A 27982-nucleotide genomic window follows, 5' to 3' on the forward strand; every position below is an offset into this window, starting at 1 on the left:
TTATAATTATAAACACTATTACTCTTTATTATATTTAGTATAGCAGCCCAATCCAAAAGATTCTGGACTACTGGTGGGTTTCTACTGGTTCACTTGAGCTGGTAGCAGCGACGGCGGCAGGCTCCACCCACCCACCTGCCCGGACATCATCACGGACGCTCTGCGCATGCACAGAAGTGTCGCATGCCAGCAAAGCGTGCGAGCACTCGCACTCACAGTTCCAAACCGGTAGCAAATATAAGTGAAACCAACTACTTCTCTGGATAGCTTAGAATATAACAATTGTACAGTTTGTTAAGTTCGGGCAATGAAGAGGCAGGAGACGATACAAGTGACAACAGCTCTTTGGTTTATTGTGATCCCAGCAAAAAGCCAACAGGCAAAAACCCCTCTTTAAATAGTATTTTGGCTGAGGCATCAGCCAATCAGCAACGTGCATTTTCCCGCCCAAATTTCCCTCCTAAAATTCAAATACATTACACTCCTCCCTTCCCAGAACACATTGTACCATATTTACATAGTTTTTTGCATAACATTTGCATGTTATTTTTCCACGTAGTCACGCAGGTAGACAGGGCGTCTCCTAACTCTTTCTGACCTGCGCAATTCATTCCCTGGGAGTGAGTCGAGCTAGTCGGAGGGACTGTTTGTTCCTCCCAGCTCCTCCTCTGGGCCATCCGGCCCTGGATTATTGGCAGAGTCGTCCCTGTTGTCCTCTGGAGGAGCCGGTTGGCATTGCTGGACTCCTTCAGACTCAGCTAAGTCCTCCGATCGCGTCGGGGTTGAGTTAGCTGTTGGTTCAAATATTGGGTAGTCAGGGTCTGGCTGTTTGGTTTCTGGATTGTTTTGTATTCTTTTTCGTAATTGATCTATGTGGCGTCTCCACACTCGGCCATCTCCCATGTCCACTATGTATGACTTTGGGCCCGTCACTCCTACAATTGTTCCCTTTAGCCATGCTGGGCCCTCACTATAGTTATGTGCCCATACCGGGTCACCTGTTGTCATTGTTCTAGTTCTTCCCTTTGTGCTTTGGTACCCATCAGGGGAGTATGTTGGGTTTAACCGATCTAGGGGGCACCGGAGTCTTCTACCCATTAATAACTCCGATGGGCTGCGGCCGGTGGTCACACAGGGAGTTCTATGTTGGACTGCCAGGAAGGTATCAATTTTGGATTGCCAATCTCCTGGGCTAATTCTAGATAGCGCTTCCTTGGCACTGCGTACGAAACATTATGCAAGTCCGTTCGTCGCCGGGTGGAAAGGCGCCGAGAGGACATGTCGGATGCCCTCTTCTGCCAAGTACCCCTCAAACTGGGTGGCCATGAATTGTGGGCCATTATCGGACACTAGAGTGTCGGGCAACCCGTGTGTCACAAATAGATGTCTCAATACTGTGATTACTTACGGGACCGCCTGCTGTTACCGCATGCCTCCCACCGACCCATACGCTCTCACAGAGAGGGACTTCTCAGGGTGCCGTCTGCCAAGCAATGTCGACTGGCGGCCCCCAGGGGAAGGTCCTTCTCTGTGGGGGCTCCCACACTCTGGAACGAGCTTCCCCCGGGTTTATGCCAAATACCTGACCTTCGGACCTTACGCCGCGAACTGAAGACACAACTTTTCATTCGTGCGGGGCTGGCTTAAATTTTATTGATTTTAAATTTTCTATTATTAATTTTAAGGGGTTTTAGTTTTATATATTTTAAAGTTTTTTTAGGCCAATTATAAAATAAGTTTTTTAATTTGTATTTTAATTGTATATTGTATTGTCTGTTTTTACTTTTGGCTGTACACTGCCCTGAGTCCTTCAGGAGAAGGGCAGTATAAAAATCGAATAAATAATAATAATAAATAATAATAATAATAATTACAGCTTCCTCTGTTGTGGTTTTCATGAGTAAAATTTCTAACCACTTCGAGTAGGCATCTACCACAATTAAGAAGGTCTGCCCATGGAATGGCCCGGCAAAATCTATATGGATCCTAAACCAAGGACCCTGGGGTTTCTCCCAATCCCTTATGGGGACTGTTGGGGGTAGTGGCCTTGATTCTTGACATGCTTGGCATTTCCCTACCCGGTCACTAATGTCTTTATCCATTTGTGGCCACCACATGTAACTTCTCGCTAGGCTTTTCATCCTTACAATCCCCGGGTGGCCCACATGCAATAGTTCCAACACATGCCCTCGTAATTTCTCCGGAATAACCACTCTATCCCCCCATAACAGACAACCCCCTTGTACCGACAGTTCCGAACGCTTTTTTGTAAATTCTTTGAAACGATCCCCCGGTGCAGTGGGCCATCCCCTCTGCATACAACCGATCACAGTTCTTACAACAATGTCTTTGTAAGATGCCCTAGTCACTTCCGTAGATGTAACTGAGCCAGAGTCCAAAGAGTCAATTAACAAGACGGGCGTCCCTGGGGTCGGGTCTTCAATAGACTCTGGCAACGGGCATCTACTTAAAGCGTCCGCATGTCCCAAATCCTTGCCCGGTCGGTGAGACAGTTTGTACGAATATGCTGCCAGGAAAATAGTCCAACGGGTCAGCCTGGGTGATAATGCAACCGGTGTTGGACGGTCCCCCGCCAAGAGTCCCAATAAAGGTCTGTGGTCTGTGACTATTTCAAATTGCCGCCCAAACAGGTACTCGTGGAATTTTTTAACCCCAGAAACTATAGCCAGGGCTTCCCGGTCTAGTTGGCTATAGTTCCTTTCCGCTGCGGACATCGTGCGGGAAAAATATGTGATAGGGGCTTTTGAACCGTTCGGTAACCTGTGGCTGAGGACAGCCCCTACCCCGTAGGGTGATGCATCACAAACTAGTACTAGTGGCAACGTCCCATTGTACTGAATTAGAAGGCTATCGCTGGACAAGAGATTCTTAACGCCTTCAAATGCCTTAGCCTCAACCCTGCCCCAAGTCCAAACAGATTTTTTTGCTAGCAGTTTATGTAGCGGTTCGGCTACCGTTGCCTTATTTTTTAAAAATACCGCATAGAAGTTTACAAGCCCCAAAAATGCTTGTAATTCTGTTTTGTTTTTTGGGGTTAGAGCCTTTCTAATGGCTCGCACTTTGCTCTCAGTTGGGTGGATGCCTTCCTTATCTATCCGGTAACCCAACAATTCTACAGATTCAACTCCTATCTGGCATTTGTTGAGTTTAACCTTAAGCCCCGCAGACCTGAAAATGCCCAAAACCTTCCGCAATTTGACCCCTAATTCTTCCAAGTTTTCTGCTGATACCAGTACATCGTCGAAATATGGAACTACTCCTTGTAGACCTTGTAGGAGTCGTTCCATTAGGTTTTGGAATAACCCGGGGGCTACACTAACTCCGAACTGAAGTCGAGTGCATTTAAAAGCGCCCTGATGTGTGACAATCGTCTGCACTTCGGCTGTTTCGTCGTCAACTGGTAATTGTTGGTAGGCTTGAGCCAGATCGAGTTTGGCAAAAACCTGTCCCTGTCCTAACGAGTGCAACAAATGTTGCACTACGGGAACGGGGTAAGCACTCTTTTGCAATGCTTTGTTAAGCGTTGCCTTATAGTCAGTGCAAATACGGACTGATCCATCCGGTTTGACTGGGGTCACTATTGGTGTCTCCCATTTTGCATGGTCGACGGGGACTAGTATTCCCTGGCTTCCTAATTTGTCTAGTTCCCTGTCAATCTTGGGTTTGAGGGCGAACGGGACCCTCCTAGCTTTTAATCTAATGGGAGCCACCTGGGGGTCCAAATTGAATGAAATGGGGGTCCCCACGTACTTGCCCAGGCAGTCTTGGAAAACGTCCTCGAATTCTCTCAACAATTCATCCTTCAGGTTGACTCCGCTTCTGTGAACCCCGGTTACTTCCATGCCCAAGGCTCTGAACCAGTCCAGACCTAGCAAACTGGGCAAGTTTCCATCTACGATGGTGATCGGCAGGGTTTTCTTGAATTGTCCATATTTCACTCTGATGGACGTGACTCCTCGAACAGGGATTCGGTTCCCCTGGTAGTCTTGCACTCTCAGCTTTTGGGGTTGCAGCTGGCGTTTCGCGACGTCTGACAAGTCCCTTGCGATTGTGTCCCAAGACATAATCGTGACTGATGAGCCGGTATCCATCTCCATTTTACACTGCACTCCTTCGATGTATGTCTTGGTGAATATTTTCTTTTCTAGCCGTGTCGATGCGTGGCCCACTCTCACAGTGGTCTGATTCAACTTCGTGCCTTTTTTGAACTGACCAATCCCTGGCCGCTTCGCGGATCCGGCGCCCTGTTGATTGGCCGGTTTGAATTTTGGCCGGGAAGGTTGAGGGGCTTGGCAGGCCTGAGCTATGTGTCCTTTCTTTTCACACCGCCGACAAATTGCGTCTTTGAACCTGCAATTCTGTCATTGGTGTTGGCCTCCGCAACTCACGCACTCATCCCGGTCGCCTCTCCCCGGCCTCCCGGTGTGGAAAACCTCTCCCTCTTCTTCACTGTCCAATTCGGCCTGGATTTCTTCACTGTGAACTGGCGTTGCTTTCGCCGCAGCATTTGGCGTGTTCAGCTTTTGTAAGGTTTCCGCCGCTTTGGTGGACATCTCGTGTGTCCTGGCCTCATCCAGGGCTATCGCCAGGGTTAGGTTGCTTTTCGACAGCAGCCGCCTCTGTAGTCGGATGTCCCTGACCCCACAAATGAGTTGTTCTAATAAAGAGTCCTCCAAGTCTCTATACTCACAATGGTTTGCGGCTTTCCTTAATGCGGCCATGTACACGCTTATTGATTCACCCTCTCGCTGAACTCTTTGCCTCAACTCGAACTGTTGTACAAACTTCAATGGCACCGGCGCGTAGTGTGCTCGTAGCGTCGTCTGTAGCGTTTGCCATGGCACCGACTGTACCGGCGTTGGTTCCGACAGCGATTCAGCGGTATCGAAGACTTCTGGCCCACAGTGGCTCAGGAAGTAAGCGCGCTTCCGATTATCCGATATTCCTTGCAGTTCGTTAGCTTCAAGGAAACACTCGAAACGAGCCATGTACGACCCCCATTTCTCCTTGGCTGGGTCGAATGGCGCTGGCGGCGTATAGCTAGACATCGCTATGTATCCGCTCTGGATGACTGGCTGGGTTTGAAATTACGTTGCTCCTTCAGCTCTTTTCCTAGTCTCACTGCCTTCAATATCCCACCTTCGTCGCCAATGTTAACTTCGGGCAATGAAGAGGCAGGAGACGATACAAGTGACAACAGCTCTTTGGTTTATTGTGATCCCAGCAAAAAGCCAACAGGCAAAAACCCCTCTTTAAATAGTATTTTGGCTGAGGCATCAGCCAATCAGCAATGTGCTTTTTCCCGCCCAAATTTCCCTCCTAAAATTCAAATACATTACACAGTTAATTTTTTTTTAAAAAAACAACATAATAGCTGGACAGGAAAACAGTCATAAAAGTCAAAACAATACAATAGAGGATCCACAAACATCCAAATCAAGTTTGGGAACAGAGCCATGTATTAAAGACCTTCTCAAACCCTGGGAGAGTGTGAACCATGTATGTCAAGGATGCTTTTCCAGAAAGCAAGAGCTGTGGCTAAGACACATAAGATAATATTTAATTCAGTGGGTGTGGAACATACTCATTCTGCCCCAAGTATATTGGGAAGACAGACGTAACTGAAAACAGTCCCTCCAATAACCAGTCCCTATACTCTAAAGGTGAGGACAACACCTTGAATTGCACCTAGAAAGTGATTGGCAACCAACGCAGCGTGTGTAGCAGTCGGTAACATTGATAGTGAGAAGTGCTATAAATAATAGCTTCTCATGTATAGAGAGAAGTGCTTGTTCCTGGTTAGGCTACTCCGTTTTGTACTTTCTGTAGTTTCTGGATGGTTTTTAAGGGCAACCTCATGTAGAAAGCATTGCAAAGATGAAGGCCCTCCTGGTCAGAGGTGCCACCTGCTTATTGAGCAGTAACTGCGAATCCAGGAAGGCCCAAATTGGGCACCAATCTCAAATTGAGGGTAGCCAAGACCAACAGTGAGAACCCCCTCAGCCAAGGAGTCCCAAACACATGCAGTTAATCTGCCTTATCAAAATTAAGCCAAAGCCTGTTTCTCCCCCATCCAGAGTGAAACAGCCTCAAGTCAGTACATTGACAGCTTCACATGCACAGTCCAAAGTTGCCAAACTCTATACTGATGGATAATCTAACCCAGTACTTTTATGTAGAACTTCAAGCCCTGCTCGTGAGGGGCCATGGATGCAATCGCTACTCTTCTGAGAACATCATCTCAAAACAATGCTAAGGAAGGAGGCAAACCACTGCAACACAGTAGCAGTAGCACATTGACTTACTGTTGTGACTCATCCTCCCTCCTCTCCTCAGCCGGGCCCCTCCCATCTCCAACCGGGCCTTTTATCAGACTCCAAGTCTGATAATGAAGATGAACGTCCTGTCATGCCTCCAGCCCCCGGCTCTGGCCCCATGCCCAGAGAGAATTCCAGGAGTGAACGGACAAGCTCGATGAACCTCACTCATACGGCGTGTGTTCCTTTGGCTCAGCCATCAGAGGAAGCCAGCCAGGTGCTGGAATTACTGACAGCAGATACAGCTGAAGACAATTCAGAGTGGGAGGACCCTCGCTTCCAGAGATCTGAGAGGGACACCAGCAGAAGGAGGGGTGGGGTAGGCCTGGATAAATGCTGAGTCATGGAGCCACACCCCACAGCCTATATAAAGGACCTGCTTTTGGCATTCCAACCTTGAGTCAAGCAAAGTCTTAGCTAGTTTGCTGATACCGGACCCTATTGCTGAAGTCAAAACTTGGACTCCTGCCTGCCCTAATAAACCTCAAAGGAACTTGGCAAGCTGCAAAGGCTTCGTTGCCAAGTCTGTTACGGAATTCCTTGGCTCGTGCATCGGAGTGGGAGTGGGACACGACACTTATATACTGCTTCATAATGCTTTTACAGCCCTCTCTAAGGGGTTTACAGAGTCAGCATGTTGTCCCCAACAATCTGGGTCCTCATTTTACCAACCTCGGAAGGATGGAATGTGCTGAGTCAACCTTGAGCCGGTGAGAATCAAACTGCCAAACTGCAGGCAGTCAGCAGGCAGCAGAAGTAGCCTGCAGTACTGCATTCTAACCACTGCGCCACCACAGCTCTTAGTCTTTACTCCCACAGCCTTCACAGAAGGATACCATGGTTAATGGTACCAGAAGTCACTGAGGAATCAAGGAGCACAAGGGTGGATACATCACGCCCATCTTAAGTTGACCAAAGGTCATTGACAAGCATGACCAACACTATCTCCATTTAGTAAAGTGACTTCATTTAGATCAGGGGTGTCAAACTCAATTTCATTGAGGACCGCATCAGGGTTGTGTTTCACCGGGGAGGGCATGGCCAGCTTGATGTCATTTGTATCGGGGGCACCTATGGTGGCCCGAGCACTCTATCAGTGGAAACGGACTCCCAAAGTCCATTTTCTGCTGTGAGGGCCTCCTGCAACCCTCTGTCAGTGAAAATGGAGCTCAGGAGAGCCGCCTGTCTCCCTCATAAGCTCCATTTTAAGCTGTGCACCACCCTCCTGAGCTCTGTTTTCGCTGGCAGAGGGACCGCAGGTCAGTCCTTCGATGTTTCCAGGGCGGCCCCGCGGGCCAAATCTAAGCACCCTGCGGGCCAGATCCGGCCCACAGGCCTTGAATTTGACACTCCTGATTTAGATACTAGGTATTATTTCTATGCAATTAAATCAAGCTTCAAGTGAAAAATTATTTTACAAATTCAGGACTATTGTACAAACTAAGCTGGAAATTTGAAAACACCTGCCTCGGACCTTGTCAAGAAATCTGCAGGGGCTGTGACCCACAGAATCCTTCTTTCTGTAAATCTCAACTTTACAACAAAGCAGTACTAAACCATTTACAACAGTAATACCATCTCTTGCACTTAGTATTAATTGATTTTGGCAACAAATACGGCACTGTCCTCATTCTCAAAAGATTGGTTTGTTGTTGCCATTATTGCCTGCCCAAATTCTAATAAACACTTAAGTGGCACTGGGTGTCTTTTGTTTATCTCAGTAGAGGCCACCCATGAACAAATAATCTGTTTTGGCTGGAGATGATGGGATTAAAGGTATGCCACCACAAGTGTAATTAAAATGGCATAATTAAAGTCTTATTTTAAATTTAGCTGCTGATAAATTAGCTACACTCTTTAGCAAAGATGTAATAAGAATGTTCCATTAGAAATGGAACAAAATCTGGTGTAGTGGGTTTCTGTTTTTGTTTCCAAAAGTATCTTATTCTCCAGCCATCATCTTTCCTGGTCCTCTAACAATGGAAAACTAGAATATAAAATATATATTTTTATACAGAATATAAAAATTGACTAATGGCTTGTCCCAGCTTCTGCCAACCTAGCAGTTCAAAAGTACATAAAAAATGCAAGTAGAAAAATAGGAACCATCTTTGTGGGAAGGTAACAGTGTTCCATGCACCTTTGGTGTTTAGTCATGCCGGCCACATGACCACGGAGAGGTCTTCTGACAGCGCTGGCTCTTCGGCTTTGAAACGGAGATGAGCACCGCCCACTAGAGTTGGGAACGACTAGCACATTTGTGCGAGGGGACCCTTTACCTTTACCTTTTAATGACATCCAAATTTTAAAGTATTTGAATTATATATTACACATCAAAGCAAGATCATGAAGTATTGATATGGGAAACATTCTTCTATTAATTATTTCTTATTGTTTATTTTCTTTTTTTATATAATTGAATTGGTGGACTAGATTTAAAATGAGGCTATTGTGGCCAGATCAAATCCTATGGCTATTCCTACAGCAGGACCATACCTTAACCATTCCTATGATATTGTAAAGTTTCTTCACAGTTTTCAAAATACACTTTGTTTTGGTATGTCTCTTTGCGACTGGGTATTAACCCAAAATTGAGATTTCAAAGGAAATTGTTCTATGGGGATCGGGTTAAAATAATTCTATATAAGAATAAAGAGTGAGATGTGTAGTACTTAAATTTAATAAATAAACACATAAGAATACACAGCTGATATCATATGTATTTATATTTGAATGTACATTCAAATATAAATACATATGATATCAACCATGTATTATACTTGAAGATACTTGACGATCTATGTTTTGTAGAATCCAGCAAGGTACTGGAACTAGGAGATTTATAGTATTGCACTCATGACTCCCATTGAAATTAATTCTCAAAACTGCCAGGTTTTGATGATAGAATATTTTCTGGTTTGCTGTTATTGACCAGACAGTAATGAAAATAAGTGTCAGAATTGAAATTTAAAAAACTAACCACTCTTGCCTTGGATGGCCAAATAAAAGCTAGAAAAATACCTCCAGAAAATTCTAACTCTGTTAGATTGGTAAATCTGAGAGAGAGAGAGAGAGAGAGAGAGAGAGGGAGGGAGGGAGGGAGGGAGGGAGGGAGCGCAATTATAAACCATTTCCATGTGTCCGTGTAAATCCCCAAGAGCTGAGCTCAGCTGAAACAGACTTCATCCTATTTTGCCAAAAGGTCCTGTTTGAACAGGGGATCGAACTAGAAGACCCCCAAGATCCCTTCCAGCCAGAGGTGGGATTCATTTACCTTCCCTACTGGTTCGCAAATGTGAGCGCACGTGTCACCTCTGTGCATGCGCACAGCATTCCACGCATGCGCAGTTGCTTGTGCATTATGTCTAGGCGGGTGACGGAGCCTCCTGTAGTCGCCATTACCGGTTCACCCAAATTGAACAGAACTGGCTGAATCCCACCACTGCCCCCAAATCTGTTATTTCGTATTTTGTATTCTTTTCCAGTCATGGATAGGTGTCACCATTTTGTTCCCTATTTTGACTTCTATTCCTAATCTATCTTTTACAGTACTATTTTTTATTAAATTGGACTTTTTTTTTTCTTTTGTGTAAAGACAGATGCAAAGAATGAATTAAGCAGTTCCACTTTTTCCTTCTTACCATCTTCTCCCATTATTAGACCAATTGTTTCCTTGACCTTTTTCTTTTTTTCTCCTACATATTAAAAGAAACTTTTATTATTATTATTTCTGACATTTTATTTTTTTTATTCAAAAAGTTTTACAAAAAAATTTTTTTCCCCCTTTCCCCCCAACCCCTCTCCCTTCACAAACCCCCTCCCCCCTCCCCCCCCGGCTTCCCGGAACAAACACAAGGTATAGTTAAAAATAAAACAAACATATGCTAAAAAAAAATAATAATTTCCCAAAACTATTATACCAATTCTCCCTCTCTAGCTCTGACTTCCTCCTTACATAACCAAAATCCTTCAAAAAATTAACAATAAACAGTAATAAAATATATAGATCAGTAGAACAAATTAATCCTAAAATATTTAAAACCAGCTAAAGCATAAAAATCCAATCCAGTTCAGGGAATATCTCCCTTATAGCTTCTATAACCATATAATTTCCCCCCCAAGTCTTTCTTACATAAGATCTTTCGAGAATATTCTATTTAAAATTCAATACAACAGATTATAAAATTTCAATACAGGGAAATTACAATATCTATTCAACTTTAGTCCTTCCTCGTCAAAATCCAGTATAAATCCAAATATCTAGTCTTTTATGATGGTTATAAAACATATAATCAACCCATTTCTTCCAAATCTTCCTTACGTATTGTCTTTCAAAAACGCTAAAATCTTTTTCTGTTAATATTTCAAAAAAATTCTTTCAAAATGATACTTTTGTCTCTTGCCATTTTTGATGCATTAGTCTCTGTCTTTCCTTCATTACTCCTTTTGAAAAGTCAGTCACAATATTTCCTAATAGTTCCTTATGTCCAAGAATCCACGAGTTACTGCCGTATATTCCTCAATCCGAAAAGAGAACTCTTGGAAAGCATTAACCCTGTGAATTTTTCCATTTCGGAGACAGCCTCCTGTAGCACAAATTCAGGCTTTTCATCCAAACTTTTTAAAAAAGGCTTCTTTATATCCATTCCATATTCCAAGTCCTGATTACTTTGGTTAATTTCTCCAAACTCTCATCCAAAACGCCATTTTTTCCAATTCGTATTGTTGAGTAATTAAATACATTCTTTCTGTATAATCCTGTATAAAGTCACGAATCCATTCTTCTGAAAAAACCTTCATGGCAAAATTCTTACTGAAAATCCCCTTATAAAATACTTAAACAAACTAAAATAATCCAACAATCCACAGTCCAGTACAATAAGATAAAATCTCCATTCAGTTTCACTTTCTCAACAAGTAAACGCCATTTTATTTCATTGTGTTGATTGTAGATGAGAGAAAAAAAAATTTTTTTTTAAAGAAAAAATAGAAGTCAGATTTAATACTTGCAATTTAAATGACTGATCTCCTGTGTTTTATTCCGTCTGCTTATAAATATCCATAACAATCAATTGAAGCAGAAGTGGTCGCTCTCTTCTCTGTCTGCTTAAAGCAGAAACACGCTGGGGCTGGAGCTGGAGCTTTGCCAAAGGAATTCCAGGGAACTTTCCCTTTCGAGTTCCCCAAACGGGGCCTCTAGAGAGAGCTCTACCTTTCCTTTTTCTGCTCTTTCCCTTCCCCTTACCGGGAAAGGTACTTTCAGCCGTTGATTTCGCCGGCTTTTACAGAATCCCAGCGCGGGCGCCCTTAGGGCGTCCTTCGGAGAGAGCGGAGCCACCAGAAGCCATATTTCTGACATTTTTTGTAAGTCTTAGTTCATTCTCAGTATCTTTCCTGACTTCATCTTTGCAGAGTTCAGCTATTTGCTGGTGTTCTTTTGGCCCACTATTATTTCTGACATTTTTGTACTTGTCCTTTTTGTCTTTCAGTTTATCAGAGAGTTCCTTATACAACTATGCTGATTTTGTCTGGGATGTCTTATTTCTCTTTCTTAGTGGTATTGTGCTTGACTGGGCTTTTATAATTTCATTTTTCCAAGTTTCCCTAGCTTCTTGAGTTGTTTTTCCCTTTCAGATTTTCATCCATGGAATCCTTCACAAGCACTCTCTGGGTTTGTTAAAATCAGCTCTTTAAATTTCTAAGACACTAGTTTGACTTTGTTCTATTGTTTGTGTCTGCATTATCATGAATTCCAATATGATACTGTTCCCCAAAAGTTCCTGCAACTTCAACTCCTATCATTTCATCTCCATTAGTAAGCATTAAATCACTGCCATCATCACCATATTACAATCTTTCCTGTATTGAGCCTTGGATGGGTTCAGGTGTTCCTCAATAGATACCAAAATGTATTTTTTTTTTTGGCATGGCATAATTAAAGGTCAATACACTATATGATTTAGGCTGATGGTCTACATTCAAGTTCATCTTCAGCCATCACACTCATTGGATAATTTTAGACTAGTCCTTCTCTCTCAGCCTGATGAAACAGACATAGTAGTTGCTGTAGCAATTAAATGAAAGAAGATCTTCATGAAATAACCTTTCAGGACATTAAAAATATAAAATGAACAAGATAAATACTGATCTGAAATTTTAAGGGGCAGAGTCTTTAACAAAAAAGCAGAGTATGTATGAAATATTTCTTCCCATAATCTCCATTTTCTCTTCCAAATCGACTGTTCTGAAGCTGTCTTTCCTTAAAATAAATTACTTATTGACTTTGATGACATTCAGTTTAATGTATAGTTTAGTCATAACTCTGCAACTTGAACCAAGGCAAATTCTCCAATGAGATTGCCTAAACATAAGCAGGTAGTTAATATAACTCAATATAGGAAGAAGGTGATAAATTGCACCTACTTACAGCTTGAAAGTTTGTTTACACCAGCTGTGTGTAAAGCTGCGGCTTTCCCCACTCTGACAATAATACACAATGTATAGCAGTATGGCAGAAATGTGAATTCAGATAGAGAAGACAAACTGTATTAGGGCCATAATATAGAACTCATATAATAGATAGATTAGATAGATAGATAGATAGATAGATAGATAGATAGATAGATAGATAGATAGATAGATAGATAGATAGATAGATAGATAGATATAGCTATAGATATAGATATAGATATAGATATAGATATATAATATATAATATATAATTTATAACATAATATAGAACATAATATAGAATATAGACGGGGACATGGTGACTCAGTGGCTAAGACACTGAGCTTGTCGATCAAAAGGTCGGCAGTTCAGCAGTTCGAATCCTTAGTGCCACCCAATGGGGTGAGCTCCCGTTACTTGTCCCAGCTTCTGCCAACCTAGCAGTTCGAAAGCACATAAAAAATGCAAGTAGAAAAATAGGGGCCGCCTTTGGTGGGAAGGTAAAAGCATTCTGTGCGCCTTTGGCATTTAGTCATGCCGGCCACATGACCACGGAGACGTCTTCAGACAGCGCTGGCTCTTCGGCTTTGAAACGGAGATGGGCACCGCCCCTAGAGTCGGGAACGACTAGCACATATGTGCGAGGGGAACCTTTTTACCTTTACCTTTATAGAATTCCAGGGGCATGAAATAACCATTGCATAAAACCATGGTCAAATTCATATAGCTACTTCTCTGGTCTACAGAGATAAAGGTAATGCAGTTTCCTGTTGTTGTTGTTGTTATTGTTTTTATGATTTAACTCACAAAAACCGGATTCCATCCTGTGAGTTTGTTTGTAATAAAGTTGCATACACCTCCTCCTCTTGCTGAAGTGGTACCTAATAACCATTTCCCATTATTGTAAAAGTTACAAAAAACTGTTTCAGCCTCCTCTTCCCAGTGTTTGCCCATCTACCATTTGACATTCTACAAGCCCTGGGAAATTTCAATGACACAGCTTGGAATGGGTTCAGTGACCTCAATCATGCCCTCCCCACCCACTCCAAAACCTCTTTCAATTTGCAAAAAAAGCTTTAAGTGGACAAAACCCAGATGCCTTTTTCCCCTTGTACTTCAGTAGGAACCGATTGGACTTGTAGATTCCTGTCAAAGTGATGTATGTAGTCCATCTTCTATTAACTCTTTCAACGAGGGAGAAGATTTAAAATGCCAGTTGGGAATCCAGCGCTCTGTTTTCTTTTCTGAGCTCCTTTATTTTGCAAATTCAGCAGTTCATCGAGCGCAGCTCTTCCTCCAAAATGAGTATTAAGAAGTGATCACTGGCGAGCAGTTCATAAGCACAGGGCATCCAAGACATTTTTATTTTATTTATTTATTTATTTGTCAAAAACAACAGTATATATAAGTATAAGCATGAAATAACCATACGAATTGGATAGGGAACATTAGGACAGGAATGGTTGGCACGCTGGTGCTCTTATGCAGACCTCTTAGGAATGGGGTGAGATCAATAGTAGATAGTCTTTGGTTAAAGCTTTGAGGATTTTGGGAAGAGACCACAGAGCGAGGTAGTGCATTCCAGGGATTAACAACTCTGTTACTGAAGTCATATTTTCTACAATCAAGATTGGAGCGGTTCACATTAAGTTTAAATCTATTATTTCATTACTTGAAAGGAAGGGCTGCTGAAATCTCAGGGACTTAACAACATGGGAGGCATTTGTTGTTGTTTTTTTGAAATGATATTCTTCCAAAATATATCTTTAAAATCATGATATTCATTAAAGGGGTTTCATATAAAAATGGTTGATGTTAAGTTGTTTTTCATTAGTTCACTTGGGGGGGAAAAAATCCATTAATTAATGTGAGGCTCCCTAGTAAACGCTGCAATCTTGGCAAAATCCTTTGCGAATCAGCCACACTGAATTTTGTGCCGTTTATTTCCCAGATCAGATTAGAAACCAATCCAGATTTGAATTTTAATACGTTTTGGGACTGAAGCTAGGAAAAGTTTAAAACCTCTGTAATAAATACCTGAGTTACATTCAGGGGTGAAATCTAAAAAAATTTCCCTACTGGTTCTGTGGGCGTGGCTTGGTGGTCAGGTGACTGAATGGGCATGGCCAATAATAATAAATAATAAAAATAATAAAGTATACAAAACTTGGGAGCACACCAGTCTACCTTCTTTAAAAATAGAGGCACCGGTCTACCAATTGCCTTTTTTTGGGAGGCACCGGTCTACCTTCTTTAAAAATAGAGGCACCGGTCTACCAATTGCCTTTTTTTGGGAGGCACCGGTCTACCTTCTTTAAAAATAGAGGCACCGGTCTACCAATTGCCTTTTTTTGAGAGGCACCGGTCTACCTTCTTTAAAAATAGAGGCACTGGTCTACTAGCCACCTACAGCACTGATCAGTTGTAGTGCTGCCCTTTGAAGTGCCGCCACAGTCATTCAAGGCTGTTCGCAGCTATATCACCCCCGAGAGCTTCAGGGATAGAGAAGAGGAACAGCGAGGCATAGGCGGCGGAGGGGGGGCAGGGATTTTTGCTACAGGTTCTCCGAACTACCCGCCCCCATTGCTACCGGACTGTGTGATCCAGTCCAAACCGGGAGCATTTCACCCCTGGTTACATTGGTTAAGAAGTACCTTCCAATCTATGTAGAAGTCTCTTGGAACAAAAATTGATTTTATATGACTTTTCCTAGAGTGTTCTCGGTCACTTGGCTGGCCTTGGGCTGAAATATAACGGCGTATGCTTAAGAATAGATTTTGTTTTATAAGTTATGGTATGCAGATCACATAGGAGACTACAATGTGTTTTTTATGTATTTATTTTCTCTCCCTCCCTCTTCTCCTTTTTTTCTGTCTCTTTATTTCTCAGAAACATGTGCTGTTAATAACGGAGGCTGTGACCGGACTTGCAAAGATACAGCCACAGGAGTACGCTGCAGTTGCCCAGTTGGATTTACCTTGCAGCCTGATGGGAAAACATGCAAAGGTTAGCTTCTGTTTGCTTTGCGATGCATCACTTCCCTTTACCAGCTTCGGTACCTGGAGCTTAAATGCACATAATTATAATCAAACTCGTGGCGTTTTATACTCTTAAAAGTCTGACTGTGTTGTTATAGACTTAGAAGTGACTTTATTGCCACTTTGAATGTTCACTAATCGGCATGCCTTAAAACGAAATTTCGTTGCATACAGCTCTCAAAGGGTCACCGTCCGCCTCTAGCATGCACTACATAAACATGACAAGATAAATAAATAAATAAATGAATGAATGAATAAAAAATTATCCATATACCCACATATATGACATAGGAGAAACAGCACAGTCCAGTTCAGATGAATACATGCACATGGCGAGAAAAACAGATCTTGGGAGTTTCCCAGACGGAAGGCCTAGGGAACAAAGCTGTTACAGGATCTGGTAGATCTGCTAGAAATACTTTGAAACCTCCTCCCAGAGGGGAGCAACAGAAACAGCTACTAACACTGCTACTGTTCCTTTATTTTGTTATACACGGCTTTCACAGCACCACAATTGCCTTTTAGCTGATCTACGGAGGGCTAGAGCTAGGCTTCATTACATTAAGAGTGCATTACAAGAAGTCTTATTGGTTTCAATTAGGCTGCTAAATTGATAGCTAACTTTGGATCCAGCCTACTACCTTATCTCAGCATACATGGAAACATTTTTCCAGCATCCTTCAGATATTTCCCATTCTCGTGTGTGTGTGTGTGTGTGTGTGTGTGTGTGTGTGTGTGTGTGATAGATAACAAACTAAGAAAAAGAGGAAAATACAACATTTCATCTTGGATCTCATGTTTCAAAAGTTTGAATTTATTCTCTTTTAAAAACTTTTTTTCATTCAGGAGGTTTAAATAGGAATGTTTCATTGGGTATTTACAGCATGAAATGATGCCGTAGTTACATGTATGTGGACTTAATATGACTTAATATCACTATTGTAGTTATAAGTCTGGCTCAGTTGGCTAAGACTCTGAGCTTTTCGATCGAAAGGTCGGCAGTTCAGCGGTTCGAATCCCTAGTGCCGCGTAATGGGGTGAGTGCCCGTTACTTGTCCCAGCTTCTGCCAACCTAGCAGTTTGAAAGCATGTAAAAAATGCAAGTAGAAAAATAGAGAACACCTTTGGTGGGAGGGTAACAGAGTTCTGTGCGCCATTGGCATTTAGTCATGCCAGTCACATGACCACGGAAACGTATTCGGACAGCACTGGCTCTTCGGCTTTGAAACGGAGATGATCACCACCCCCTAGAGTTGGGAACGACTAGCACATACATGCGAGGGGAACCTTTACCTTTTTATATAAGTCTAAGTGCTGTTGCTATTGCTAAAAGGAAGTTCTAAGAATAATTTACCTTTAAAATCTGTTTCCCATTCATCTCTGAAAAATAGACAGCCACTTTTGGGAATTAAGGATAATGTGACAGAAGTAAAGCTATGTGAATAAGTATGCCTAAAATTGAACTTTTAACTAATTTCACTGACTTGCAATTTTGTGTGAATAATGAGAAGATCTACTGTATATATGTACAATTCAGCAGCAACTACAGCTTCCTTCAGCCAAAGTTCTTTTAATTATCTTTTAATTATTATAATCCTAGACCAACTGTATAGTCTTTTATTTAAAAATCTATTCCAGTCTTCAAATGAACTGTTGTAAGTTGAGAATTATCTGTAGTGATTACGCCAGAAACCTCAAGGTACATTTGGGATCAGAAATGTCTACAGGATATGGTCAAAAATGTTAAGATGGCAGTCACAACCATACAATTGAAGGTCCACCAATTTTTGCATTTTGTGGACATCTCCTATCTGGGTTCCAAATATTCTTGTAATGTCAGCATCTAAAAAAATGTTAAAGTTGAGGTAAAGCTGAGATGTCACAGATGGGTGAAAATAGACGTATAGGAAGACACCGTAATAATACAGTTGTTATCTTAAAATTATCCATTGCATTAAGAAAGTGAATAAAATATTTTTTTCCTGCAGTTTTGGAGTAATGAAGTGAAATTGTCTGCTGAAAATTTTGGAAGATACATAAAGATTTCCCTGGACATTTCCTCATAAACTATAGGATTTGTGGCCACAAAATTCGATAGTAGTTAGGTTTTGTTTTGTGGCTATAAACCTTGGTAGTTCTGTGTGTCACTTCTTGTAATCTATCCCATATGTTAGTTGCTGGAGACAGTTGTGAGAAGAGATACCCAGGGCTTTAGCTGATCATTATGAAACAGAGGAATTCAAGGAGTATATGGTTTGGCTTTCTTTGAGTTCTTGTCAGGAATGACAGAACCTGAGGCAGTGGAAGAGTAGCTTCCATGTCCTATTGAATGATATTGAAGAGGTTTGATTGCATAAATTGTTATGATTACTCTCATGAGTATCCACTAGCAAGGTTTAAAGAAGTTGAGATGCAGTACAATTGAAGCTAGCATCCTTTCTTTCTTTCCTTCTTTTGACAGCCAGATTTTTTAATACAATTTTTTTCCAGACAGTCTGTGTTTTTCCTTTAATTTCTTATATCTTCCTCCCTCCCCTTTAGTATTATTGACAAAATATTTATGCTGCCTTCACATGCAAGACTTCTAATATATTTAAAATATAATAAAATAACTCAGTTCTGTATGTCACTCAGATAGAACTGTTAGTAACATCAGAACTTTTAAGAGTAATATTACTCTTAAAAGTAATATTAATATCTTAGAGTAAGAGAACGCTTTTCCATCAAGGAACAGACAATCTGGTGGCTCTTTAGGAGTTTAATTTATAGCTATTATCAGCCACCGTCAGCAGAAATGCGTAACTGGGAATCCTTGAATTGGTGGTCCAAAATGTCTAGAGCTTTCTAGAATAGAATAGAATTTAGAATAGAATTTTTTTATTGGCCAAGTGTGATTGGACACACAAGGAATTTGTCTTGGTGCATATGCTCTCAGTGTACATAAAAGAAAAGATACCTTCATCAAGGTACAACATTTACAACACAATTGATGGTCAATATATCAATATAAATCATAAGGATTGCCAGCAACAAGTTATAGTCATACAGTCATAAATGGAAAGAGATTGGTGATGGGAACTATGAGAAGATTAATAGTAGTGCAGATTCAGTAAATAGTTTGACAGTGTTGATGGAATTATTTGTTTAGCAGAGTGATGGCCTTCGGGAAAAAACTGTTCTTGTGTCTAGTTGTTCTGGTGTGCAGTGCTCTATAGCGTCGTTTTGAGGGTAGGAGTTGAAACAGTTTATGTCCAGGATGCGAGGAGTCTGTAAATATTTTCACGGCCCTCTTCTTGATTCGTGCAGTATACAGGTCCTCAATGGAAGGCAGGTTGGTAGCAATTATTTTTTCTGCAGTTCTAATTATCCTCTGAAGTCTGTGTTTTTCTTGTTGGGTTGCAGAACTGAACCAGACAGTTATAGAGGTGCAAATGACAGACTCAATAATTCCTCTGTAGAACTGAATCAGCAGCTCCTTGGGCAGTTTGAGCTTTCTGAGTTGGCACAGAAAGAACATTCTTTGCTGTCCTTCTAGATCATCTAAGCTGATCCAAAGTCTGGATAGCCACAATTCCGATGGAAAATAATATTAGGGTATGCTTCAGGATGGATATAGAAAGCTTATACTACCCTAATCATGAATGATGCTTTTAGCATCACAGGTAGTTTGGCCTTACATTTGGGACTGAGGATCCCAGTCATTGTTGTCGTTGTTGTCCGCATCATCATCTTCTTCTTAGCATTATTCCTGCAGGTGCAGAGGTCAACAAATGCCATCTTGCACAATTAAATGCAGCATCCAAGACCAACTGGAGGCAATTTTCATGCCTCCATTTGTTGTGTCTTGCCATTCTAAGCATTGTTTCAGCCTTCTAGGCAAGTACTTGCCATCTGTGTTAAAGTAGAAGGCAATGGAGGCAATGGTATAGGACATGCTTGTAGGACTTGGCCAGCTACTGGGTGTACCATTGTTTTATACACTTTCAATTTTAGATAGATTGCCATGCATCGATCACAGAGCACTCCAGTTGATCTCCTTCCATTGTAGCCATGCTTTGTTCACTCTTGTGTGCACTTCGTCATTAATGCTGCCATCACTTTATAAATGGGATCCTAAGTAATGGAAAGTGTTGGTCTTCACTAGATCTTCACTGCTGGTGAAGATGGTGAAGATATGGTGAAGACGATCAGAGTGTCAATGCACTTAAGAAATGTTGTTTCATAAAATTAACACCTACGATGATAACTACATCTTTGTCTTTGGATGTACCGTGATAGATGAGTTTTCGCTTCGCCAATGTTGCAGTACTTTTGGCCTTTTCATGGTGTCTCCTATATGCACACAATATCTGCCTTAGGTTTGCTTCAATATCTTTGCAAGCTCATGGATGCATCCAATAACATGGTCAATGTTCAATGTGGCCATGCATAGTTGTGATGATTAATGCTTGGGCTAGCTTATTTAGCCAGTTTCGACCTTGAATGGGTTGCCTATTTGTTGTGGTGGTCCATAATTGCTTGACATAGTGTAAGCCGCCCTGAGTCTTCGGAGAAGGATGGGATATAAATGCAAATAAATAAATAAATAAATAATCCATAATAATAATGTCTCGCATTCAGTCTAACATCAGACAGAGGAAACTATAATTCTTTTAGTTATAAGATTCATTTAATTGAGCTTTAGTAAGATTCCAAAAAAACCAAGGAGACAATGAGTATTTAGAGCCCTACCAAACAGTTTTCTTCTCACAACAGTATAAATTGAAATTTTGGGGTTGGATTGTGGGGGCAGTTTTCCCCTCTATTGTATTTTTCCATACAGGTGATCATTTTGATACTTTTGTCCAAAGTTCTATATGAACTTATAAGGAGTAGGGAGTTTATATGAAAGTGGTGGCATTATATCCAAATAAATATTTGATTAGTGCACACAGCTTTATCTAAAATTAATTTTTTGTTTATCAACTTTCTCCAGTAAGAAATGTTTTGTGCAGATTGTGGTATTTTAATAATTCAGCTTCAGGTCTTTAATATTCCTCAATGTTGAAAAGTGTGAATAAAATACATCTGCCCCTCCCTTTTCTTTAAATAATAAATGAGGTTTCCTGTTTTTCCCTTTAGAGTTATCACTGGAATTGGATTCTGCTTCAATTATGCTGGATTTCCCAGGATAACCAGGCAGCCTTCTCATTTCAGTGGAGGATGAAAACTTATCCAAATTGGAAATCTTTTTAGGCCTAAAAACAAGAAGCAAGATTGGCAGAATAGCAAACAGTTGTGTTTTAATCTGTCTCAGACTTCAGTATAATCCCTAGTGAACTGCAAAAGCCAAATAGATTACAGAATATGTTTTGCAAAATGTCAAGTAAAACCAGTGGAAAATGAAAATTTCCCCTCGCTTCCAACACTGGAATTTAAATTGATCCAAATCAAAAACAATAGCTTTCTATTCTACCTTTCACCCTATGCCTCATGGAGCTGTACATACCATTCCCACACAATATTGTTACTCATCTTGAAACTAATATTTAGATCGAGATCTGCTTTGAAGTTTCAGAAGTGATGGGACCTCAGAAGTAAGAGATGAATCTAATTTGGATGTTTTAGAGTTGCTTTCAGAATTCAATTTGTTATCTATATTACAGAATAGAATACATAATAACAGAGCTGGAAGGTGACCTTGTAGATCTTCTAGTCCAACCCTCTGCTCAGGCAGCAAACCCTATCCCAGTGATGGCGAACCTTTTCGGCACAGAGTGCCAAAATAGGAGCACGGGCGTGGGGGGGGGGCAGCAAGCGCCAAAAAGGGAGCATTTCACGCTCACACGCTCATCAGGGCTGCAACCAGGAAGAAGAGCTGCCCAGTGGGCATGCGTGCGCTGGATAAGGTACTTCCAGTTTCCGGTGCATGCATGTGCAAGTCTTCCAGTTACTGCTGCGCACCGATCAGCTGGCTGGCGCACATGCTCAAAGGCCAGCTGATCGTCGCGCACGCATGTGCCCCAGAAACCCGGAAGAAGAACGGGTGACACCGCACGTGCCAGGCTCCATGGCTCCATGTGCCACTTTGGACATGCATGCCATAGGTTTGCCATGAGGGCCCTGTACCATTTCAGACAAATGGTTATCTAATCTGTTCTTAAAAACTTCCAGTGTTATTTTTGTGTTAATGCGATTATAAAAGAATACCCCATCCTTGCTGCTTTCTCCTATACCAGGATCATGCAGGGTCTGCCTCTTCTTAGTCTTTGTCTTCCCTGTGGCCCATGTAAAGAAATCCCATCTATCTATAGTTATGAACACTTCAGAGGTGGGTTTCAGCAGGTCAGTTCTGGAGAACCGGTAGCGGAAATTTTGAGTAGTTTGGAGAACCGGTAAATACCACCTCTGACTGGCCCCGCCCCCATCTATTCTTTGCCTCCAGAGTCCCAGCTGATCGGGAATGGGGATTTTGTAGTAACCTTCTCCTGGAGTAAGGTGGGAATGGAGATTTTACAGTATCATGCCCCTGCTCCGCCCACCAAGCCATGCCATGCCCACCAAGCCACACCCACAGAACCAGTAGTAAAAAAATTTGAATCCCACCACTGGAACACTTGCTCTAAACCAATAGCTTGGCACTAATTTCACTGAGCTTTAGGTTTGCTTAAGTGTGTGTAGTATCATTTTTCAATACAGTATAAGGCTAATCACAGCCAACATGCAAGAATGGACTTTTATGTCTATTTTACTTTTAGCTCAAACAGGTTAATTATTCCTATGAGTCTGTTTACAAACTCACCAGTAACAGGAATCCATTAACATATATATTTTTTTATTTACATTTATATCCCGCCCTTCTCCGAAGACTCAGGGCGGCTTACACTATGTTCACCAATGGTAAACACTGGTATATCTTTTGCTGAGTAGTTAAATTCATCGCTTGTAGTACCTATTTATTTATTTATTTATTTATTTTGTCACAACAATATATGTAGGTATCATACAAAAAGATTATATAGTAAATAAACACATATATGGGTAAATATAAGGAGGTATAAGCATATATATAGGAAGAAGAAAAGAAAAACAATAGGACAGGAACGGTAGGCACGTTTGTGCGCTTATGCACGCCTCTTATGGTCCTCTTAGGAATGGGGTGAGGTCAATAGTAGAAAGTTTTTGGATAAAACTTTTAGGATTATGGGAAGAGACCACAGAATCAGGTAAAGTATTCCAAGCACTGATGATTCTGTTGCAGAAGTCATATTTTCTGCAATCTAGATTAAAGCGGTTGACATTAAGTTTAAATCTATTAGTTGCTCTAGTATTATTGCAATTAAAGCTGAAGTAGTCTTTAACAGGAAGGACATTACAATAGATGATTCTGTGAGTTAAGCTTAGGTCTTGTCGAAGGCGACGGAGTTCCAAGTTTTCTAAGCCTAGGATTTCAAGTCTGGTGGGATAGGGTATTTTATTGTTTTCAGAGGAATGGAGAACTCTTCTTGTAAAATATTTCTGGACACGTTCAATTGTATTGATGTCAGAGATGTGGTGAGGGTTCCAAACTGGCGAGCTGTCTTCTAGAATGTATTCTAGAATACCTACAGATATTGTGTCTTGAAGAGATGGTCTTGTTTTGTGTTGGTGCTGCAGGAAGGTAAATTCATGATCCTGCATATTATTGAAAAGAGAAGAACAGTAGCATATTGTTGAAAAGAGGAGGACAAAGGGAGAATAGGAGCAAGAAAGGATTCAGAATCAATGGATTTATCCAGTATTTATAATTTTTCTAACTTCTTTAGACACTTGGACTTCCAGCGCAAGAGCCATGATCTACATAGTCTTGACTTTTGTGTAATTTTCATGCTAGGTGCTGAATCCATTCTTAAACTCTGCTTAGCATGAACTACATTGGACACAACTTATATAGTTATCAAAGCAGGATATCTTTTAAGAGGATATAAGAATGGAAAAGAATGGAGCTCAGAGTGAGTTGACATTAGAGCCTAAGCCGCCTCCTATGTCTTTCAGAAAAAAATTGAACTAGGAAAGGAAGAAAGCAATGCAAATCCTTAAGTTTCCTAATTGTCATGCTCCAGGTATTCAGCTGGTTTGGACCGGTTATCCCGAACCGGTAGCAGAAATTGTGGGTAGGCCCGCCCACCTACCCTGGCTCTATACCATCCTATTTAGGCACGTTTTGAGGCCGGGCGCATGCACAGAAATCACGCATGTCAGCAAAGCGCTTGCACGGAAGGCTGGGTGCATGCTGGATGGGGCGCAAAGCGAGTGCGCATGCATGCGCTCACATTGGTGAACTGGTAGGGGAAGTAAGTGAACATCACCCCTGTCAGGAACCAAGAAAGGTATGTGAAATTATTTCTGAGCAATGTCCTTTATTGTTCCTCACCTCTAGAAAGAAATTTTGCAAAACTATTTGCCTCACCATAGATATACCCTGAAAATTGCTAACAAACAAATCCTTCTCCTTATCAAGCTATCTAAGCTTTGTTGCCTCTTTGTTCTCTGACATGCAAGCCTTCCCTCCTGGGAATCCAAACTACTTCCATCCACACGAATTAATATTTTAGGGTTAAAACTTTATTGAGATAAGCAAAGTATCTGTAATTCATTTCTTTTTATTCTTAGCTGCTAAGAGCATATTTCAATCCAGATTTTATTTTTTTATTTACATTTATATCCCGCCCTTCTCCGAAGACTCAGGGCGGCTTACACTATGTTCACCAATGGTAAACACTGGTATATCTTTTGCTGAGTAGTTAAATTCATCGCTTGTAGTACCTATTTATTTATTTATTTATTTATTTTTGACACAACAATATATGTAGGTATCATACAAAAAGATTATATAGTAAATAAACACATATATGGGTAAATATAAGGAGGTATAAGCATATATATATAGGAAGAAGAAAAGAAAAACAATAGGACAGGAACGGTAGGCACGTTTGTGCGCTTATGCACGCCCCTTATGGTCCTCTTAGGAATGGGGTGAGGTCAATAGTAGAAAGTTTTTGGATAAAACTTTTAGGATTATGGGAAGAGACCACAGAGTCAGGTAAAGTATTCCAAGCACTGATGATTCTGTTGCAGAAGTCATATTTTCTGCAATCTAGATTAAAGCGGTTGACATTAAGTTTAAATCTATTAGTTGCTCTAGTATTATTGCAATTAAAGCTGAAGTAGTCTTTAACAGGAAGGACATTACAATAGATGATTCTGTGAGTTAAGCTTAGGTCTTGTCGAAGGCGACGGAGTTCCAAGTTTTCTAAGCCTAGGATTTCAAGTCTGGTGGGATAGGGTATTTTATTGTTTTCAGAGGAATGGAGAACTCTTCTTGTAAAATATTTCTGGACACGTTCAATTGTATTGATGTCAGAGATGTGGTGAGGGTTCCAAACTGGCGAGCTGTCTTCTAGAATGTATTCTAGAATACCTACAGATATTGTGTCTTGAAGAGATGGTCTTGTTTTGTGTTGGTGCTGCAGGAAGGTAAATTCATGATCCTGCATATTATTGAAAAGAGAAGAACAGTAGCATATTGTTGAAAAGAGGAGGACAAAGGGAGAATAGGAGCAAGAAAGGATTCAGAATCAATGGATTTATCCAGTATTTATAATTTTTCTAACTTCTTTAGACACTTGGACTTCCAGCGCAAGAGCCATGATCTACATAGTCTTGACTTTTGTGTAATTTTCATGCTAGGTGCTGAATCCATTCTTAAACTCTGCTTAGCATGAACTACATTGGACACAACTTATATAGTTATCAAAGCAGGATATCTTTTAAGAGGATATAAGAATGGAAAAGAATGGAGCTCAGAGTGAGTTGACATTAGAGCCTAAGCCGCCTCCTATGTCTTTCAGAAAAAAATTGAACTAGGAAAGGAAGAAAGCAATGCAAATCCTTAAGTTTCCTAATTGTCATGCTCCAGGTATTCAGCTGGTTTGGACCGGTTATCCCGAACCGGTAGCAGAAATTGTGGGTAGGCCCGCCCACCTACCCTGGCTCTATACCATCCTATTTAGGCACGTTTTTGAGGCCGGGCGCATGCACAGAAATCACGCATGTCAGCAAAGCGCTTGCACGGAAGGCTGGGTGCATGCTGGATGGGGCGCAAAGCGAGTGCGCATGCATGCGCTCACATTGGTGAACTGGTAGGGGAAGTAAGTGAACATCACCCCTGTCAGGAACCAAGAAAGGTATGTGAAATTATTTCTGAGCAATGTCCTTTATTGTTCCTCACCTCTAGAAAGAAATTTTGCAAAACTATTTGCCTCACCATAGATATACCCTGAAAATTGCTAACAAACAAATCCTTCTCCTTATCAAGCTATCTAAGCTTTGTTGCCTCTTTGTTCTCTGACATGCAAGCCTTCCCTCCTGGGAATCCAAACTACTTCCATCCACACGAATTAATATTTTAGGGTTAAAACTTTATTGAGATAAGCAAAGTATCTGTAATTCATTTCTTTTTATTCTTAGCTGCTAAGAGCATATTTCAATCCAGATTTTATTTTTTTATTTTTTTTGCTTTTCTAATGAATCGCAATAATCTCAACAGATTATTTTTTGAACCAAGACTTAGTTTGGACATTTCAATGGTTAGGGCAGGGGTAATCAACCTTTTTATATCTACTGCCCACTTTTGTATCTTTGTTAGTAGTAAAATTTTCTAACCGCCCACCGGTTACACAGTAATGGTGATTTATAAAGTAGGTTGAAGGAGGGGCGCCAGCTACCAGCTCTGCTTGTCTGTTACAGCTGGGTGGTGTGAGGGGAGATGCGCGAGCTATTCTGGGATGAGGCTCTTTTGTTTGCGGTCGCACTATAGCGCCATTTAGTTTCATTTACGTAACGTGAACCAAACTTATGCACGGGCGATACAAATAGTATATTTTCAGAAATTTAAATTGTCACGGGGAATTTTATGAAAACCTAATGAAAATATTTTTAAATAATGCTATGATTTTTTTAAAAAAAGTCAATTAAATCAAAAAAAAAGGAAAGTGCTTCAGTATCGGACAAAACCCCTACTGCCCACCATGAAAGCTGGAACGCCCACTAGTGGGCGGTAGGAACCAGGTTGACTACCACTGGGTTAGGGGATGATATTTTTTTTACTCCTTCTTGAGAATTCTTCCTCAATCCTGTAAGTTTAATATGCAGAACAAGAAATTTGAACTTTAGAACTCAATGACTTTCAATAATGTTTCAATAATTGATAATTTCAATAATATTTAGAGTTTACTGTTATTAAAACAGGACATAATTAATTTTTTCAGGGTTATAGTTGGCATTGGAACATGACCCCAATTAAGCCTGCATGTTTGGTTGTAACTCGTGAGCATTAAGCGAGTCACCATAGGACCTGACTTAATTTTGTGACTGTTTTTACAAAGCAAACCCATGGTTGTTAAGCAAATCCAGCATATCCAATGGGTGTTTTTTTTATCTCAAATCACAGCCACATGACCACAGGACATGCATCTGGTCATAAATGCAAACCTTAGTGCACTTGAAGTAACTAGCTTTTTTGAAGTCCCTCATAACTTCAAATGGTTTTTAATCTTTTTTGACGACCATCGTAACTTTGAAAGGTTGTTAAGTGACCGGTCATTAAACAAGGACTACCCGTAATATATATTCCTGTTTAATACTTTAATAACAATTGCAAATTTGAAATAAAAATTTATTGATAGAATACATACTTATTTCGACATCTCAGTGAATTTTGTACAACTTCTTTCAAAGGATACATTTTACTATATACGAGCTCTTCTTAATTTTCTCTTGTATTATTTAACCAGGGAGGGATGGAGAGATTGCTTAACTGAATGCTATTTTAAGCAAACAGTTCTTGTTCTTTCTGTCTCATTTTCATGGTCACCTAGCTCCATAATACACTGCCTACTTACCATTGTGCTTTCAGATGCAACAACAGCAACAACAAATGCCACTTATATTTTCAAATTCTTGAATGCATTGACTCTGTGTGCATGTGTGAAAGAGCTGGGACTGAAGAAAAGGTAGGTATAGAGACTCAACTTTACAAGGTAGTTGTAAAGATGATTCTATGCAGGGATGGGCTTCAAAAATTTTAGCAAGGGATTCTCTGCCCAGTTGCTGGGTGGGTGTGGCCATGGTGGGAAT

General features: G+C 40.9%; 1 protein-coding gene across 1 annotated transcript in view; it reads left to right on the forward strand.

Moving 5' to 3' along the window:
- SCUBE1 (signal peptide, CUB domain and EGF like domain containing 1) overlaps positions 1-27982 on the forward strand; it is a 235134-nt gene that overhangs the window by 166155 nt on the left and 40997 nt on the right. Inside the window, exon 8 of the mRNA XM_058191895.1 lies at positions 15678-15794. Coding sequence (XP_058047878.1) covers positions 15678-15794 — 117 coding nt within the window. The remainder of the gene's footprint in view (positions 1-15677; positions 15795-27982) is intronic.

Source organism: Ahaetulla prasina, chromosome 7 (assembly GCF_028640845.1).
Source record: "Ahaetulla prasina isolate Xishuangbanna chromosome 7, ASM2864084v1, whole genome shotgun sequence".
NCBI lineage: Eukaryota > Metazoa > Chordata > Lepidosauria > Squamata > Colubridae > Ahaetulla > Ahaetulla prasina.